At 60.5% G+C, this 17,526-nt stretch overlaps 1 protein-coding gene across 1 annotated transcript in view; it reads right to left on the reverse strand.

Annotated features, from left to right (window-relative positions):
* The window catches only part of TCF4 (transcription factor 4), a gene marked incomplete in the record, with an annotated part of 169,706 nt that overhangs the window by 50,707 nt on the left and 101,473 nt on the right, over positions 1–17,526 (reverse strand). The window contains 1 exon segment of the mRNA XM_021381652.1: positions 15,642–15,706. Within this exon segment, the coding sequence (XP_021237327.1) occupies positions 15,642–15,706 (65 nt within the window).

Here is a 17,526-nt window from a genome sequence, read left to right on the forward strand (position 1 = left end):
CAGCCCTGCAGCACCCAGCAGCACATGCAGCTGCAGCACCCAGCAGCACAAACAGCACAGCCCTGCAGCACCCAGCAGCACATGCAGCTGCAGCATGGCCAACACCAGCAGCACAGCCCTGCAGCATCGAGCAGCTCATGCAGCTGCAGCATGGCCAGCACAAATAGCACGGCCCTGCAGCACCCAGCAGCACATGCAGCTGCAGCACAGCCAGTACAAACAGCACATGCAGCACCGAGCAGCACATGCAGCTGCAGCATGGCCAACACCAGCAGCACAGCCCTGCAGCACCAAGCAGCACATGCAGCTGCAGCACCCAGCAGCACAAACAGCACAGCCCTGCAGCACTGAGCAGGCACGCTGCCATCCTGCCCCATGCTCTCCGCTCCTTGAGTTCCAACTCTTCCCACTTGCAAAGAGGGGAGCCCGGCTGCCTGCTTCGCCCGCTCTGCACCCACAGCCTCGTGCCAGCTGACCCACACACCGCGGGCTCCTCCGCCACCAAGTCACCGTTTTCTCCAGAAAAGAAGAGCACAAACGACGCGGGCTGCCTCCACCCCGGCACTGAAAACCGACGTGCCGTGCTTGTGTCCAGCACGAGGATTTGTGATGCTCGCCCCGCTCCCAAAGCCCCCGGACCTCCCGGCATCTGTTCTACCCCACGTGTGCAAACAAAGCAGCTCGAGTTTGCCGGGATTCCTCCCAGCTCAGAAGAATGGGAAGGCTTTTCTTCTTTTCCAAGCTATTGCCCCCCCGAGTGCCGCTGCCCAGTTTTCTTTCCCTCCTGCAGAACGGCAGGACGCAGCCTCACCTCTCCTCAGCCAGAGCCCGGCTCCTGCTACGTGCCCTGCCCCAGTTCATGAATTTTCACTTAAGCCAAGTTAACCAAGTAATGCCGCATACACATCTGAATCATTTCTTGGTTATTTCCTTCTGCGATTTCAATCCTCTGTTTTTAATCAAATTATGAAACTAAATTTCCACTCGTCACGTGACTATCGGGGCATCTGTTCGTAATCTGTCCAATTCCTACAAATACTCCTTTCTTTAGCTTTTGGAAATTTGGCAGCCCTCTGCAAGACCTTCTGTGCGTCGTTTAGGTCCAGTATTCCTCCCTCACGCCAAGCGCAAATGGCGAACCACTGACGGCAAACACAGAGAGACGATTTCCGTGGGTTCCGCCGAGACCGTTTCCGAGCCCCGGCGCCGTTTTCCTTTTTTCCGAACCAACAAGAATTCTTCAAAGGATCCGCCGAGAACGCCGGGCCTTTAGAGAACAAAGGAGCTCCTGGCGCAGGGATCTCACGTTCCACACAGCTTCGCGTCGCCGGAGCCCGCGCGCGTGCGAGGCAGAGCCCAGCAGCCTCGGGGCGGCGAGGTCCGATCCGATCCTCGCTCGCCGTCCTCGGCCGCGGCACGTGAGCAAGGGGAAAGCCGACCTGCAGCTTCTGACCTCGCTTCCCCACCTTAGCTCTGGGTGCACGCGTGCCTCCTCCCGTCTCTTTGCTCGCCGCCGGGCGCGGTGACTCAGGTTGCCAAACCGCAGCCTGCTTATCGCGGAAGGTGAGTCACTCATTTGCGCGGCCATCCCCCTCGTCTGCCCTGGCGCTGGGTGATTCTACCACCAATGGCACCGCTTCCCATGATTTTCTAAAGCTCCAGCCTAAAGAGATCATCTCGTTTCCCAGCGTTTGGGAAAAAACGACAAAAAGTGATTCAACTGAACAAAAGAACTGGAGGGAGGATCGAAGGGACTCCTCCTCCGCCAAGGAGCGTGCTCGCTCCGTGACTTTCAGCCACAGCTTCTGCTCGACCTGCACGACAACGGGCAGCGCCCAGCCCAGGCCCCAGCGCCTGACCCCACGGCCCATAACCCGTCCCAGTGCCCCACACCCAGCCCCAGTGCCCCGCACCTGACCCTGGCACCCTGTACTTGGCCCCAGTGCCCCGCACCTCATCCCAACGCCCCGCACCCAGCCCAGTGCCCCGTACCTGGCCCCAGCCCCCCCGTGCCGGGCCCCAAGCTCCCGAGCGGGGTTTGACCCCTTTGTGCAGCCGGAGGCGGCGGTCGGGATCTTCACTCAGTCATCATCAGCCCTTCAGAACACTGCTCCCATTTGCACAGGGAAAGCCGGTCAGACGATTGGAGCGTTTCCAAACACCCTTTAGCCCAAATGTCGCCCACAGCAGCGTGTCCCAGCGGCTGGCCAGCAGCAAGACAGGCAGGTCCCCAGGGCCTGGGACAGAACGGGCGGCCCGTGAGGGCCTGCAGGGCCCCGGCACCGCTCAGCAAAGCGCTGCTCTGCCTCCTGCCCTGCCCTGCCATTTGGTGAGGGGCCAGCGGTCAGCGCCCGCGGTGGACGGGCACAAGGGCTCCTGTACAGGTGGCTGTGCCCGGCCGAGCTGGGGCTCGGGGACGCCTCGCACGTCCAGAGCCGCTGCTGAGCAGAGCGATGACTCTGTGCCCAAGGGGACGAGGCGGCCGAGAGCGGTGGCACTGCGGGGCTGCAGAAGAGCTGCGGCCCGAGGGCTGGGGAGCGCGGAGCTGAGAGCACGGAGCTGCAGCCCGGGGCGGGGGAACGGCCCATGGCACAGCAAGGACAACCCTCCCAAACCGCCTGGGTTCGTGGGAGCTGACGGACGGAGCAAAGCTTTGTCTGCAGCGGCTTTACGGAGCAGCACAACGATGCGAGCAGAGAGGTTTGCCCAGCACGGGGAGCCCAACCGACAGACGGGGCCTTTTTGGTCCAAAAATCCATCCGCGCCTCTTTCACCTAGGAACGTACGCTCGGTCCACCTCGTTGCACGCTCCGTGATAAGGAAAAGCGCACGGCGTCGAGCCACTGGCACGCAGTGCAGCACGGCAGCCACACAGAGCATCAGCCAGCACACGGCAGCGCAGCGCCGGCATCAGAGCGGACCTGAGAGCATGGAGCTGCTTCGTGCCCAGCCGGGGCAGAACGCCCCGACACGCCTCACCTCACCAAGGTGCTCCGTGGCTGAATTCCCATCTTTAATGACATAATTACTGTTTTCCTTTTGAATAGGAGAACGCAGAACGGGCTGACAGAAGCTCAGGCGCGTGGGAATCGGCGCTTTTTTGGAAACCGCGTTCGTAATACTCTGAACCAGAGAAAAGCTGCAGTAAAAACATCCACGAGACCCAAGAAACTTCCCGTGCAGAAGAACGGCAAGGCCCACGACTGAACGCTTCTGCTGCCTCCGAGGATGGTTGTTTTTTTTTTTTTTTAATTAATCCGTCTGAGAAACAAACAGCAGCCTCCTCCTTTCCAACGCAAGAGTGAGGTTCTGCAGGAAAAGCAACCTGCAGCCCGCAGACCGAGAGCCACGACGACAGCCACAAGCAACCCCGCCCCGGGACACGAGCGCTGCGAGCCGGGGGCTGCAACCCAGCCGGCCTCACGCAGCACGACACCGAGGCCAGGGAAAACGGGAAGGCAGATTCATTTCAAGCCAAGTCTGCGACGTTGAGGTCACCTTGTGCTTCAGGCGGGACGAAATATTGGAGCCGCCCTCCAAGAACAACACAATCGGCAAATCCAGCTGCTCTGAGGAACGGGCAGGAAGAAAAAGCGCCGCTTTATGCTGAGCCAGGTGGAAGCCTAACAAGCTGTTGTGTCCGAGGCAGAGCGGAGCCCTGCCGCTAGGTCAGCGCTGCCGGGAAGAGCGCTCCGCAGAATGAAGGCTGCCCGTGTCCCAAAAGCTCCGGCACAAACGCTGCGGCCGCATCCCCGCGGAGGGAGCAGCCCAAGCACTCTCACACGAGGAGGCAGAGCCGGCAGCACCTCACCAATACGGCACCGCCTGCAGCCGGTGCAAATCCCTACCGCGCAGCCCGCAGCAGGCGCAGCCAGCAGCCCGACCTAACCCAGCGAGGAGCAGCGCGTCTGCAGACAGAGGCACGCTCGTTCAATTCCGCCTCTGAAGCACCGCTGCCTCCTGGGGGGAGCTGCACCAGCCGCCCGCTCCGCACGGGTGCCCCGGGGCCGGCACCCATTCCAGCAGTCCTGCGAGGGGCTGCGTGCAGGCATGGCTCCGCTCGGGTCTTCTCTGGTTTCTTCCCCAGCTCTGCCCAGGCCTTCTCTTGCGTCTTCTTCCAGGGCCTGACTTCGGCTCATCCTCACTCCTCAAGACGGAACAAAGCTTTGGCGGGCAAGAGATGCAGAGCAGCCGTGGTGCGGAGCTGAGCTCCCCAGGCCGGCACCACCTCACTGCGGTCCCGGGGACAAACGCCGCGGAGCGTGGAACAGGTTCACAGCCAAATCAAGGCCTCCGTGCCCAACTGCTCCGCAGCAGAGGAACGCCGGGCTGAAGAGATGCCCTGCGGGGAGCAGCGCTTCCCAGCTCTGCTTCCTGCACGGCAATCCGTGCCCCATGGAAATGCGCTGTGTGCCTCGGAGCCGCGGAACCAACACAGGATCACGGAACCGCGGAATCGTGAGGGTCGGAAAAGCCCTCCAAGCTCCCCAGGCCCTCCCCACCCCACCATGCCCCCTGGCCACGTTCCCAGCTCCCGCATCTCTGGAACAGCCCCAGGGACGCTGACCCCACCGCCCTGCGTGCAGCTGTGCCACTGCAGCCCCCGCTCTTTCCAGAAGCCAGCAGAATTCACACGGCGAAAGCTGGGCATCCCAGCTGCGCCAGCGAGCTTCTAGGGACTGGAAAACTACGGGCAACGGCACAGCATCGCTCTTCCCCTACCCAGAGGCAAGAGCCCGTGAGGAAGGAGCCTCCCTGAGCCCCGCTGGATGACTTAAAACGACGCAGCCCACTGTACACCTGCAATTTCAGAACTGTTTGCGCAGCTCTATGCGTGCACGGCCCCAGGAAATCTGCTGTTATGCCGTCAGGACGTGCCCACCGATCACGGAGCCTCCACGGGAGACTCCAGTGTCACCCCAGGGATGAGGAAGGGCACAGCCGCTACACAACTCTGCTGATGCTGCTGGAAGGGCAGCACCTGCGCTCGCCCTGCTCCTCTCCTCTGTAGATGGCTCTACTGTGCAGGCAATTGTTGCTGTCTTCTGTGTTAAGATGACAAATCTCCGCCCAAGAAGTAGTGCTTGTCATAGCACCCTGTTATTCGCCACCTATATTTTAAAGGTAACTCCGTATATTAAAAGGGTACGTGGAAAGGAACGGAGAAATTCCCAAGGGAGTTACATACCGGTGATACAGATGGCTTGTGTTAGGCTTTACCTGCATTTCCTCCAGACACTTCAGAAAGAGAGGAATGCCTGAAATTCTACCTGCAGCACAGCACACACCTCTGCTGTGAAAACAAGGAAATCTCCTGACAGACAACCAGGACCCGTTTTCCAAGAAAGAAAATAGTCAAGAAGATAAAACAGCGAGACCCGTCAGCCCGCAGGCAGATGGCTGTGCTGCCAGCAACCTCGGGACGGAACAGAAATACCAACCTCTCCATCGCTGCTGAGCACGCCGTGCCCAGACCGGAGCGCCCGACAGACACGAGCCTCGTCCGCTGCAGGGACACGAGGGAAGACCCGGCCCCGTGCAAATTCCCTATTTGCAAAGCACCAACAACGAGCCTGGCACCTCCCAAAACCAGAGGGAGGAGAGGAGAAGCTCCCTTGGAAAGGCCGCTCCTCGGCCAAGCGAGACTGAGGACACAAGGGCTGAGGAGGGCAGGGCATCGCAGAGCTACATGAGCGCTCAGAGCTGGAAGGGAGCTCCAAAGGCCTCGCAGAACAACTCCCTGCCACCCATGGGGACAGCACAGCTCCACTTGGAGGCCAGGGCCCTGTCCACCAGGACAACACAACACAGCTCCATTCAACTGCCAGGGCCCCGTCCACCATGAAAACACAACACAGCTCCACTTGGAGGTCAGAATCCTCCAAGGACAACACAACTCAGCTCCACTCAACTGCCAGGGCCTCATCCACCAGGACAACACAACACAGCTCCACTTGGAGGCCAGGGCCCCATCCAGCAGGACAACACAACACAGCTCCACTCGGCTGCCAGGGCCCTGTCCTCCGGCCCTGAACGCCTCTAGGGACCGGGCACCTTTCAGGACAGCACACCACGACAGCACCAGGTCTGCAGAAGGGAGGATTCGGAAAACATCCTGCCTGCAAACCGACGTGCACGGAGAGCAGCGTTCTGCGCTGCGCATCTGCAGGAGGGGACGAGAGGGGCAGCGGGTGCAGCGTAGCCCCGCTCGGGTCGGGCTGGGCAGGCGCTCCCAGCGGCTTCTCCTCCGCTCCCCAGCCAGCTCCTCCTCCACGGGCAGGTGACGGCCGGCGCTGCGTGTCTTAGCAGCAGCTTCCCCAGGAGAGCGGAACGCTGCGCAGAGCTGACCGGGAGAGAAGAGTCCCACCCGCCCGCACCTCGTCGGCTCGTCTGCAGAGCGCGCTGGGCAGCACCCACCCATCCGCTCCGGAGGCAGCGCCCTGCAGCTCCACGAAGCGGAGCACGCCTGGACACGGGCACCGGCCCTGCCCTGCGTCCGCTGCAGCACAACGCACGAAAGCCACGGGCAAAAAAAGCTGCGAAAGGGGAACACCGAGAACCGAGCAAAACAGGAAAGGGGAACTCAGAGACACAGCACGAGGCGCCGCGGCCGACGGCCACGGCCTGCAGATGAGCAGCCCGAACCGGGGCACGGCTGCACCAAAAACGTGGGGGAGGACGGCGACGGCGACGGCGACGGCTCCGCTCACCCACAGCGCCCCACAGAGCCCCACGGGGGCACCTGAGGGCCACAGGCGTGGGGCGGGACTCGGAACCCAGGCTCGGATCCAGCCGGGAGGTACCGCCCGTGGCTGGCAGGCCGTCCGTCACCCAGCCGCTCCACGAGAACCATCTGAGTGCTGAGGCGAAACGAGCTGAGCAGCACCTCTGGATGCGAGGAGATGACGACCTCGTGACGCAGGGGGAACGCTCCGTGACGGCACTGCTGCCATCTGATGCTGCCCCTGTGTCTGCACTATCAGCAAGCTTCTTTTCTTAGGCAGATGATAGCAAGACTTAGTCACTGCTCTTAATTACCGCGCACATCAGTAGCTGGTAGGATTCACACCCTCTGACATCCCTTGCAATCCTAACTTGTCAGAGGCAACCGCTCCTTTCTTACACCACCAAGCAAAGGAGATCATCCCCGGGGGCAAAGGCCCCGGGCGCCAGGGGTAAAGCAGCACGGAAACCAGCTCCGGAGGCGGGGAAAACAGATTGATCTTCTCCGCAGCCATCGCCAGGGAGGGAGCTGAAGAGCTCCCCGTGGAAATCAGGTGGTGAGAGCTCCCCGGGAAGCTCCTACCCATGCACAGACAGCGCGCGGTGCCGGGCCGGGCCCGCCCCGAGAGAGTGCAGGGGAACAGGCGAAGAAACGCGCCCGGCAGCGCAGCGCGGGACGCCGGCCCTCTGCACCTGGGGCGGCTGCCTGATGAAACACGGGCTTCTCTGCGCACGCACGTGCTGAACTGTTTGCTTTCCAATCGGAACGACTTCCAGTACAAGCATCAGCCCAAGCAGCGCGTGAGCAGAAGGGATGTGATAGAGACTGAAAGCCGGGGGGATGCGGACGGGTCGCAGGTGGTAACCCCGCGGAGAAGTTCGCAAAAGAAGGGAAATTTGAAGGCTTGTAGAAATTAATTAATAGCTGCCTTAGAAAGTAGAGATCCCGACTACATCTCGCATACCAAATGTTTTGAAAATAGCGACTGCTTTAATAACGGGCGCTCGGCGTCTATCTGCGCCTGTAACGGATCTCGTTTCTCCATCTTGAGCCGCTCTGGATGCGAAGTTCCTGTCTGCAGTGGCATGGTAATTAAGTGTGATTAAAGATGCTATTCATTCCCCCGTAAGCAGCAGGTAACCACATGTCAGGAGGGGGCGGGGGGAGCACAGCAGCTTCTGGGCAGTGGAAGGCGATGGGAAGTGGCCTGCTGGAAACCAGCCGCGCCAGCGGCCACGAGGGTTCGTGACAACAGCGGGAGGCCGGCACGTTCAGGAGGTACAGACCTGCGGAACGTAACACTGAACACCAGCTCTGCCTCCTCCGGGAGAGGCTGAGCCCCCGCTCGCGGCCTAAGCACGACAGAACCACAGGGGAAAAGCCCCGCAACAACAGCCAGGGCCCACGGCCCCGCCAGCAAGGCGAGCCGGAGCCGCAGAGGGCCGCCCATGAGTGAGGACACGGGGCAACGTGCCAGGGAGGAGCCGAGGACAGCCCTGCTCCCAAAGCCAGCCTGGCTGACGGCTGGGAAAGGCGTCAGGGACAGGGACAGGGACAGGGACAGGCTCAGCGCCCGCACGGCACAGCTTCCCCCATCCCCTCCTGACAGCACACGACGTGGGTCACCGCAGCGTCGGCTCCTCCCGGCCTGCTGCCGTAAAGCCCACGGATGGGGAGGGGACGGGGCGGGCTGGCCACCGCCGGGGCGGGAATGCAGGGCTGCAGGGCGATCTGCGCAGAAAGCAGCGGGTGCTCGACCAGCGCCACTGCTCGCTCTGAGTATGCAAGGGAAATGGTGTCAGCCATTATTCCAGCGACCTTTCCTTTGCTGTTTTGCAAGGTTTCTGCATTTAGATGAGCGCAGCCTGCCAAAGCATACCTTACACGCCGAGGAGAACAACCCCGCCCATCATCCCTGGGCCCACCGGGGCACTCAGCAGCCCATTCCGAGCCTTGAAAATTGCCGGAATTAGTCGGAGCAGCCTGCCTTTCCGCTGGAGGTCTTCCATCAAGCGCTGATCAGCCCTGAACGGGCAGCACGCCGTACAGCGGGATCACAACCCACCGCGTGCCACCGCAGGCAAGCCTCATCCCCCCGCTCATCACAGCCACGGCAGCACGGGAAGTCAGAGCGCAGCGACGGCGCAGCCAAACCAAGCTCCTATTAGCACTCAACCACAACATAAACCTATTATTGCACATTACAAATAGCGGTGCTCTTCTGTTGCCAGGTTATAAGCTCCAGAAAGGTGCCCTTGGAATGCTCACTTCCAACAAAATAGCCCTCAGCTTAACATCTGATCTGAAGGGCCAGGAGAAAAGCGCTTCCTTTTACCACTAAACTGCAGCGCTGGGTTTTAGCATTTCTTCAATTACGATATGGACAATGAAACCGTGTCTTTCTGGATGCATGAGGAATCCCGCTAAATGAGCCATTCAGACATCTGAACTTAAGTCTGTTCCTTTAATACATTTGATTAACACGGAAATTTTATCTCTTCTGTCATTATTTTAGTGCTGTAACATCGAAAACATTAGTCCGCACCGTGCCCGCGATCGCAGGAGAGTGGTTTACGAGCGCACGAAGTCGCTTCTGGAGCAGGAACAATGGATCCAGCTCCCGAAGCAACACACTGGAGCGGGAACGACGGGAGAGGCCAACCTCCCCGCGCCATAAACCCACACCATGGGCAGCAGCTGAAGCTTCACAGCCCCACGGAGCCCCAGGGCTTCTGCCCTGCTCTGGGGTGGGCGGAACGTCACCTGTGAGCACCCACCGCCGGGTAGACACAAAGCCAGGGCCACCCGGGCCAGAGGTCACCCGCCCCATCGCCCCCCGCAGCCGCAGGTCGCACCCAGACGGGCGCTCAGCAGCTCCGAGCCCTGCACCGGGTGCTCTGCGCTGCGGGGACGGAGGAGCTGGGGAACGCATCCCTGCACCGCCGGGGCACGAAGCACACGCTGCCCAGCCAAGGAGGAGGCACAGCCTCCAAACACGGACAGACGCGCACACAGCACAGCCCCGCTGCTAAGGGCGGCGAGACTCCGCGCCTGGCTGCAAGAAGTGGGCCGGCAACGCATCCCTGGGTGCGCTGCGGTGTCACCGAGCACCCCAGTGCAGCCTCGGCGTGTGCTCCTAACGGGAGACAGAGCAGGAATGAGTGCAGGTGAGGGAACCCTGCCGCGGAAACGCGAGGAAATCTCGTTATTTGACTACGCGAAAACCAAGCGATTTGTAACGGCAGCAGAAAACGAGCCCAGCGCGTCTCCAGAGGTCTGCAATCTGATCTCCAGAAAAGGTAGCCGGCCAATTTAGCGGAGCTAGGAGTTATTCAATTTTTTTTTATACACAGGTATAGTTTTCAATAAAACTACATATGCCCATAATACCGCAATGGCAGATGTGTCTCGATTATTAGAGGTGGGCTCTGGGGAATACATACAACGGATCTTGAAATCCATAAGCAGCTGTTTGGAAGGGAGGGGTGGAACACTGCAACGCACACACATGTTCCTTAAGTGCAGTAATGTTTTGTTATTTTACTGCAGGTGCATTACGGAGATGAAATTTAACACCTCACTGTATTCGGTACCGATAAAGCGGGAGGATTCTCTGGCCCGGCCGAGCCATGCGCAGAGCAGACGCAGCTCCGCACAGCGACACGTCCGCCTGCCCCACTGCAACCAGGCGCCCAGGCCGTAAACAGGGACAAGGAGGGAGCAGAACCTCTGAGAGCTCTGCAGGACCCTGAGGATCACGCTGCCCAGCAAAGGCAGCTGAAGCAGAAGGGTTTGGGTGCACGGGGCCGCTGGCGGCCTGCACCCTACACCGCTCTGCTCCTGCTGCTGCTGCACAGCGGGAGCCCGACTGCAAAACGCGCGTTGGTTGCAGCCCCAGGCTGGATGCAGAAGAACTTCCGCAAGTACAGGGCCCGCTAATGATAATCCCCCTCGCTCCTTTCCCCCTTGCTCTCTTTGCTGGACTTCTCTCTGTACAGTGAGAGATGTGGCAACAATCCGACAATCCACAGCAGCAGCAGAAGGAAGCCCCAGCGCTTCGGGAAGAAAGAAGAGAACGGGCGATCGCCGTTTCTGTCCATTTCCTTCCCAGCACGAGCGCGCCGTTACGCACGGCTTTACGCTCGCCGGGCACGCGGGCACGGGCAGCTGGGCTCAGTGAATCCACACGCACCTGCCACAGAAGCCGCCCTGCTCCTTCATTCCCCTTACGCTAATCCTGAAGTTTCCCAGCAATACTCCTGTCGCGCCCGCACGCAATCCCTGCCACAGGCACGGGCTGCAGGCAGCCTTCGTTCCCCCGGGTGAGCAGCGGACATCCACCAGCTGCAATCCAAAGTGCACCCCGTGCAGAGGGATGGAAGCCCACCGTGCTCCGCGAGGCCTCCCCATGCCCGAGGAGCTCGGGGCCCCATCGCCCACCCCCCGCCATCCTCCTGCCCCCCCAACCTGCCCCAGAGCTGGGGAGCAGGGGGAGGTGGGACGCAGGACAGCGCTGGGAGCGGGGCAGGGCAGGGCAGGGCTGCGGGGGGGGAGAGCAGGGACGGAGCCATTTTGCTGCAGCTCCAGCGCCGCTCTCCGGGACCGACGCCGCGGGGTTAAACTCTGTGTGTGTCATTTCCTTCGTCAGCCCTTCCTGTAGCACTGCCTTGAATCAGGCTGACGGCGAGCAGATATGATCTCATTCAGGATGGAGTTGATTATATTTTGGTAGCAGATACTGAAGAAAAAAAGAGAACACTGGCCAAGCTCGCACAGCTCCGCTCGCTGTTACCTTCCCACTCTGCTCCAGCTCCAGCCCTCAGCACTGGGATGGCTCCAGGCCGCTGCCAGGAGTATTCCTCCAACACCACGCAGACCGGTACATCCAAAAACAGCACCCAGCACCCCTTCCGAGAACTCGTCACAGCAAAAACAAGTCGGCTTAGGAGCTGGGGGCTCTGCTTTAAGCTAGAGCACCTTGAAAGCCACGCTGTCTGTCAGTCCTCATCTGCCAAAAAGACTCAGTCCGAGCTGTCCAAGAACTCTCTCATCCACTCCCACGTACGATCTCACGCGCTGTCTCGGAAGCCACGGGGTCTGTTTTCCGGCCATCAACTCGTTGTACAGTTCTATTCGCTGCTTCCTTGAGTTGACTACTGCCCAGCAAAGCGCGGCCGCTCGGGGTTACCCCCAGCCGCTCCCTGCGGTGAAGGAGGAGCGGATCCGTGCAGCCCAAAGCCCAGCAGCTGCCCCACCTGCCTGGCTCTTACACGGCAGTATCTGAGGCTTCTGAGCAAAGAAGCTGAAGCACCGCCCTGAGCTGCCACACGCAGACCCCCACTCGGGGTCTGGAGAGCAGGAGGTGCGGGGGAGACCACGTCAGTCCCTAGTGAAAGGCCTGGATGGGGATGGAGCGAGACCGGGGCTGGCATCTTCTCCTGCATAACAATGATGGGGCAGTGGGTAATTCATGGCCTTAAGCTGGGCTGGGGGGGGTCAGGATGCGTGTTAGGAGCAATTCCTTCTCCAAAGAGCAGTGCTGCCGTGGCACAGCTGCCCAGGGAGTGGGGGAGTCCCCGTCCCTGGAGGATGAGGCACCTGGGGACGTGGGCAGCGGGCACTGGCGGGGGGGGCAGGGGTTGGGCTTGGGGTCTCAGAGCTCTTTTCCAACCTCCGCGATTCCATGGTTCTGTGATTCGCAGTGCAGTGTCCACCAACAGCACGGAATGGGACAGGACGCAGGACCGAGGTGGGATGAACAAAGGAGGTGCAGTTTTTCAGATGCCACCGCTTCGCTAAAACCCCAAACCAGCACAGTCAGAAAAAGCTGATCTTCAGGGGAACAGAAAGTGGAACAGAATTACGGCAACATGCAGAATCCTGACTTCTCGGAACAAAATGAGATTTTTGTCATTAACTTCACCCGAGTCAGTATTTCAGAAGTGCCTTGACATCAACTTCGGTGCGTGTTTCTTAGATGACTTCTCTCTAATGGAATTAAATAGTTCCCAAGATGAGCTTCCTTCTATTCCCACTGTCATCAGCGCTGCACTTGCACTGGTTCTCGGTAAGAGCAGAACTGGGCCCCAGGCTCGGAATAAAAACCATCTTCAGGGAACGGCTGCCGCACGCCTGACCTCTCCTCTCACTGCTGCGAGCAGCGCACAGAAAGGAAACCTCAGAGCATCGCCGCTGTTTGCATGAAGAGGGGTTGTTGGTTTTTTCCTGCCAGAAGATTAATAGGTAGCAAGTTCAATATCGTTAAGTATTTAGTTTTCCTTAATTGTTCCAGGAACTCATCTGCAGAGAGCAATGCATCACATCTGGAGGTAGCAATTTACCTTTCAGGAATCAACAAAATCTGCGTGCTCCTCCTGGGTGCGAGGAGAAGGAGCAGGCGGAGCTGCGGCTGCGCGGGGCCCTGGCAGCACCGAGCTCCGGGGCGTTCCCAGCTCTCCGCAGAGCCACCTCCACCGTCTCCTTTGGAATTCACCGCGTTTTTCTCAGCGAGTTCCGTCTAGAGAAGCCCGTCTTCCTCAGCACGAATGAAAGCACATCCTAGAAATCTTGCAATGGACTTGCAGCTTTTACGTTTCTTCCAAGCCGGAAGGGTCCTACTTGTTAGTCATTCGGTGCGTGCTGGTCGTGGTGCAGCCTGGGGAGCAGACAACAGGCGGCCCAGCCTCGGCACCCCACATGATTCCTTCTCTACCTTTCGGGAATTCAAAACATTCTAAGTTCTTATTTTAGGAATATTTTTCTCCTTCTCGCCCAGGCACCGGTCATCTGCTTCATCCCCTCTCCCAGTACACTTCAAGAGAGCGGAGGCACACGGCAGAAAGACAGGCCCAGCTCCACGGTCTGCAAACGTTACTGCCAGTTTTTTGAAATACACGCCTAAAATTCCTCAAATTTTCATGCGTGAAACCAGAAAAAAGGAGAAGCAGGAAGGCTGGGCAGCGGGATCTCTCCATCAGCTCCTCACCAACCGCACGCAGCCGCAGGGCGCTCAGCGCAGACGCCTGGCAGAGGAGCGCTGGGAACGGCAGGGCTGCCCCGAGGGCGCGGTGCGGCCGGGCTGGGCCGGGCCCCGGGTCTTTCCCCACCTCAGCGCCAGCTACGGGCGGCAGCAGCACGTGGGCACCCGCCTGGCGAAGCGGGCCCGCAGGCGGCGCGGCCCAGCTCTGCCGGCACCACGCACAGCCCCAGGCCGCGGGCCGTCGCTAGGCCGTCCCCGCGCCACGCGCTGCGAGCCCCCGCCGGCTCCGGGCCGCCCCAGCACCGCGAGCATCGCCCCGCGGGGGTCACACCAGAGCCGGGTAACGGCCCGCCCGCCCGCACCGCTCCGTGTGGAGCCCGGGCTCCGCGCCGCACGCGGCGGGAAGATGTCGGCCCGCTCTGGCCGCGAGCCAGCGGCGAGGAGGCTGAAACCGGCCTGCTTGTGCCAAACCGGGCCCTCCGCCCACAGCAGCCACGCTGCCCTCCGCTCCGTTCCCTTCTCGCCGCCAGACTCGAGGGAATGCGCATCCGCGTCCAGCAGGTGCTCGCGGCTGCAGGAGCGCGGGAGGAGCCCGCAACGCAACTCAGACTAAAGCTGTGCGCACAATGCACACGTGGCCGGCGCGGCCTCGGCCTAACGTCGTTCTGAGCTCTGAATCAGCGGCGGGCTTACCTTCAGGAGTACGGGACCACGCCAGAGCGCTAAGACGGGAAGCGCACCCCCGCGAGGAGCCCGGCTTTGCTTCCCGCGCTCCTCCCGCAGCGCTTCCCCGCCGAGCGGCTCCGTGCTCCCCACGCAGCCGCACACCCAGCGCTCCGCCGCAGGCCGGGCAAAGCAGCGTGCCCTGCTGCCCGGCCCAGAGCCCAGCTCCCGCTCAGGACGAGGAGACGGGCGCAGGCTCCCGTCAATCCGTGCCCCGTCTGCGCGGGGGCTGCTTCCAGGACACGCAAATAAACCGCACCCCCACGTCGCTAACCAGCGGGGCCGGGATGAGGGGCTCCAGCACTTCCCCTTCCTTCCGGGAAATAACAGGCGTTTCGGCCGCTTCCATGGCTTGTTGTTTTTCCTCCTGGCAGATTCGAACGGCATGAAGCTCTGAATATTAAGCAGGCTATTAAATTCTTCCAATACTTTTCCGAAGTAGGAAGCTGCCGCACTCGGAAAAAGGAAGCCCGGCGTTCTTTGAGAACAAAACCAATTTAAGCACGCGATTAACACCGCTACTGAAATTAAAAAAGAAAGCGTCTTTTAAAAAAAAACCAATTGTCCCGACACAAAGGACAGACTTTTGGCTATCGATAGTATTTTTAGACTCAGACTTTCTCTGGAGAGCTAAAAGTATGCAAATGCGGAGCGCGCAGCGGCGCACGCACACACATGCTGTACCTTTGTGTTACACTGGCATTTTATTATTTAATTAAACTACTCTTATTTTTCTAGCTCACGCACGCTTCCCTTGAGACGGCTTTGCTGTTAGCCTGCTGGCCTTGACTTCCAGCCAAAAACAATTCAGAAACAAAAAGGGACAACAAATCATATTTTCACAGACATTTTTATCCCTCAATACAACCTTGTTTTCACACAACATCATACAGATCCTATGAAAACGATAATTTACGGCGGTAGCCATCCGGAGCCGGGGGCCGACACCGGCCCCGCGCCGCGCTCCCGCGTTGGTGGCTTCTGGAGCCGCGCTGCGAGGAAGGGCCCCCCCGGGGCTCACACCGCCCGGCTCCGCTGCTCGGGGCCAGCCCCAGCGCCCGGCGGCCGCGCGGAGCAGGGAGGCCCTGGCAGCGCCGGCACGGCACGCACGGCCCACGGAGCCAGCAGCGCCGCACGCGGGGCCACGCAGCGGCTGCGGCCCCATCTTCTCAGAGCGCTCATCGCCACGCCTCCGCCGAGCAGCCTCCCGCTTACCTGGTGGCAACCCTGCAAGCTGGAGTCTCTTCCGTACGACGAGTATGATCCCCTTTCCGTTTTACCTGTCGGAAAGAAAGAAAACAGATGTGTCACCCACTGAAATCAGGTGTGCACGTACAGCTTCTCCAAGTGCTCCGCAGGACGTTCCCCACGCTTCCGAGCGCCGTTTACATACGTAAGGCGGGCACCGCCGGCTGTGCAGTGCACGCAGGCAGCAGCAAAGGATGAACGCCTTTTCCTGCCGAGGACGGCGATGAGAAACGAAGCAACCTTCCCCATCCCGGCCGCACCGACCAAGAACGGGGTGCGGAGGGACCCGGCCAGCCCGGCACCGCGCTCCGGGCTGCGCCCATCCCCACGGCCGCAGCGTGCCTTGTGCCGGGGCAGCTCCCCGGGCACCGGGGGGGAACGACGCTGGGACGGGGACGGGAGGGAGCAGGAGGGCCCAGCGCCACTGGGTGCGCTGCCAGCCCCACCGAGCCGTGCTCCTCCGCGGTTTTGCTGCAGGCCGCCCTCAGCACGCAGCTCCGGCAGCCCGCCTCGCAGCACTGGTTACGGCTACGCCGTATTGACAAAGGAAAATAAAGGTTCTTTCAGGTCTGAATGGGCAGACTCGAGCAAAACCAAGGAGGAAAGAGGTGGTTTCTGCGGAGCATTAAGTCATGGCTGAGTAGCACTACACCACGTGCTAGGGAGACAAAGAGCAGTCAAGAGGGCTGATACAAAACATATTGACACTAACAGACCACCCTTACGGTGCGGGGAGCCGCGGGGGGAGGCTGTACCTAACAAACCGCCCGGGAGCACGGCGCAGACCGCTCCGACGCCGAGGCGGGCGCAGAGGCCGCAGCCGCACCGGGCGCAGGGCCGTCCCCACGTCGCTGCAGCACTCCCAGCCCAGCACAGCGGGACGGCCCGGCACGGAGCCCTTCTTCCCCCCAGAACAACGCCGGCTCCACCGCTTCCTTTTGTTGCCCGCTCCGTATTGTCTTTGCCGTTTCCTCCCTTCAACGCCGGAACCCCCCGAATTTATCTGCGGCGTGCGGGACAGCTGCACGCGTCGTAACTTTTGCAAGCCCTCGTGTACGGCCACGGGGAAACGACGGACGGCCCGCTCCACGGGCACGGGCTGGGTTACAAGCACTGGAAGGCTCCGCAGAGATAACTCCGGATGGGAAGAACAAGGAGATGCCAGCGGCCCGACGCTCCCTACAGCACGGCCGTGCTGCGGGCGCAGCTGCCCCGGAGCTGGAGGCAATGGGGCAGGGCTGCGTGCGGGGAGCAGCCCCAGGGTCGTGGGCGAGCGGCGGCTCGGGGGGCACGGCCACGGCAGCCCCGCTCCGGCAGCGCTGACACCGGCGGCCCCGTCTTAATTTCGGTTGTTAAAAAATATTTATCCAGATACAAAAATAAACCCGCGGCAAATTACAAGTTGTCAGGGTTAAAATCTACTTCTATTTGTGTGGGGGAGGATAAGGGAACAGCATAGACATGAATCATTCTCAGTAATTTGAGTGTTTCCATGACATCAATGGGCACTCGTCCAGGACTCTGTCGAAGTCTGCGAGGTACCAAAGCGGCACAGCAGCCAGCAGGAGATTGACTTTTTTTTAGGATTATGCTCCTTGTAAAGATTTCATCTCCAGCATCCGCTTTTACCACCAAACACGGAGCTCTGCGGATCGCGACTCAACGCGCTTCGCTCCGGCGCTGCGAGCCTCAAACTTCACCGCGTTTCTGCCGCTGCTCCCACGTACAGCCAGAAATCTGCCCTCTCCATTAGGAGCAAATGGCCAAAATTCACGGAAAAGTCGCGAAACTGTTAAAAAAGATGCACGTCCGTAGATTTTCACTATCGGCCGTAATTACGAAATTATCATAC

This window comes from Numida meleagris, chromosome Z (assembly GCF_002078875.1).
Source record: "Numida meleagris isolate 19003 breed g44 Domestic line chromosome Z, NumMel1.0, whole genome shotgun sequence".
Classification (NCBI taxonomy): domain Eukaryota; kingdom Metazoa; phylum Chordata; class Aves; order Galliformes; family Numididae; genus Numida; species Numida meleagris.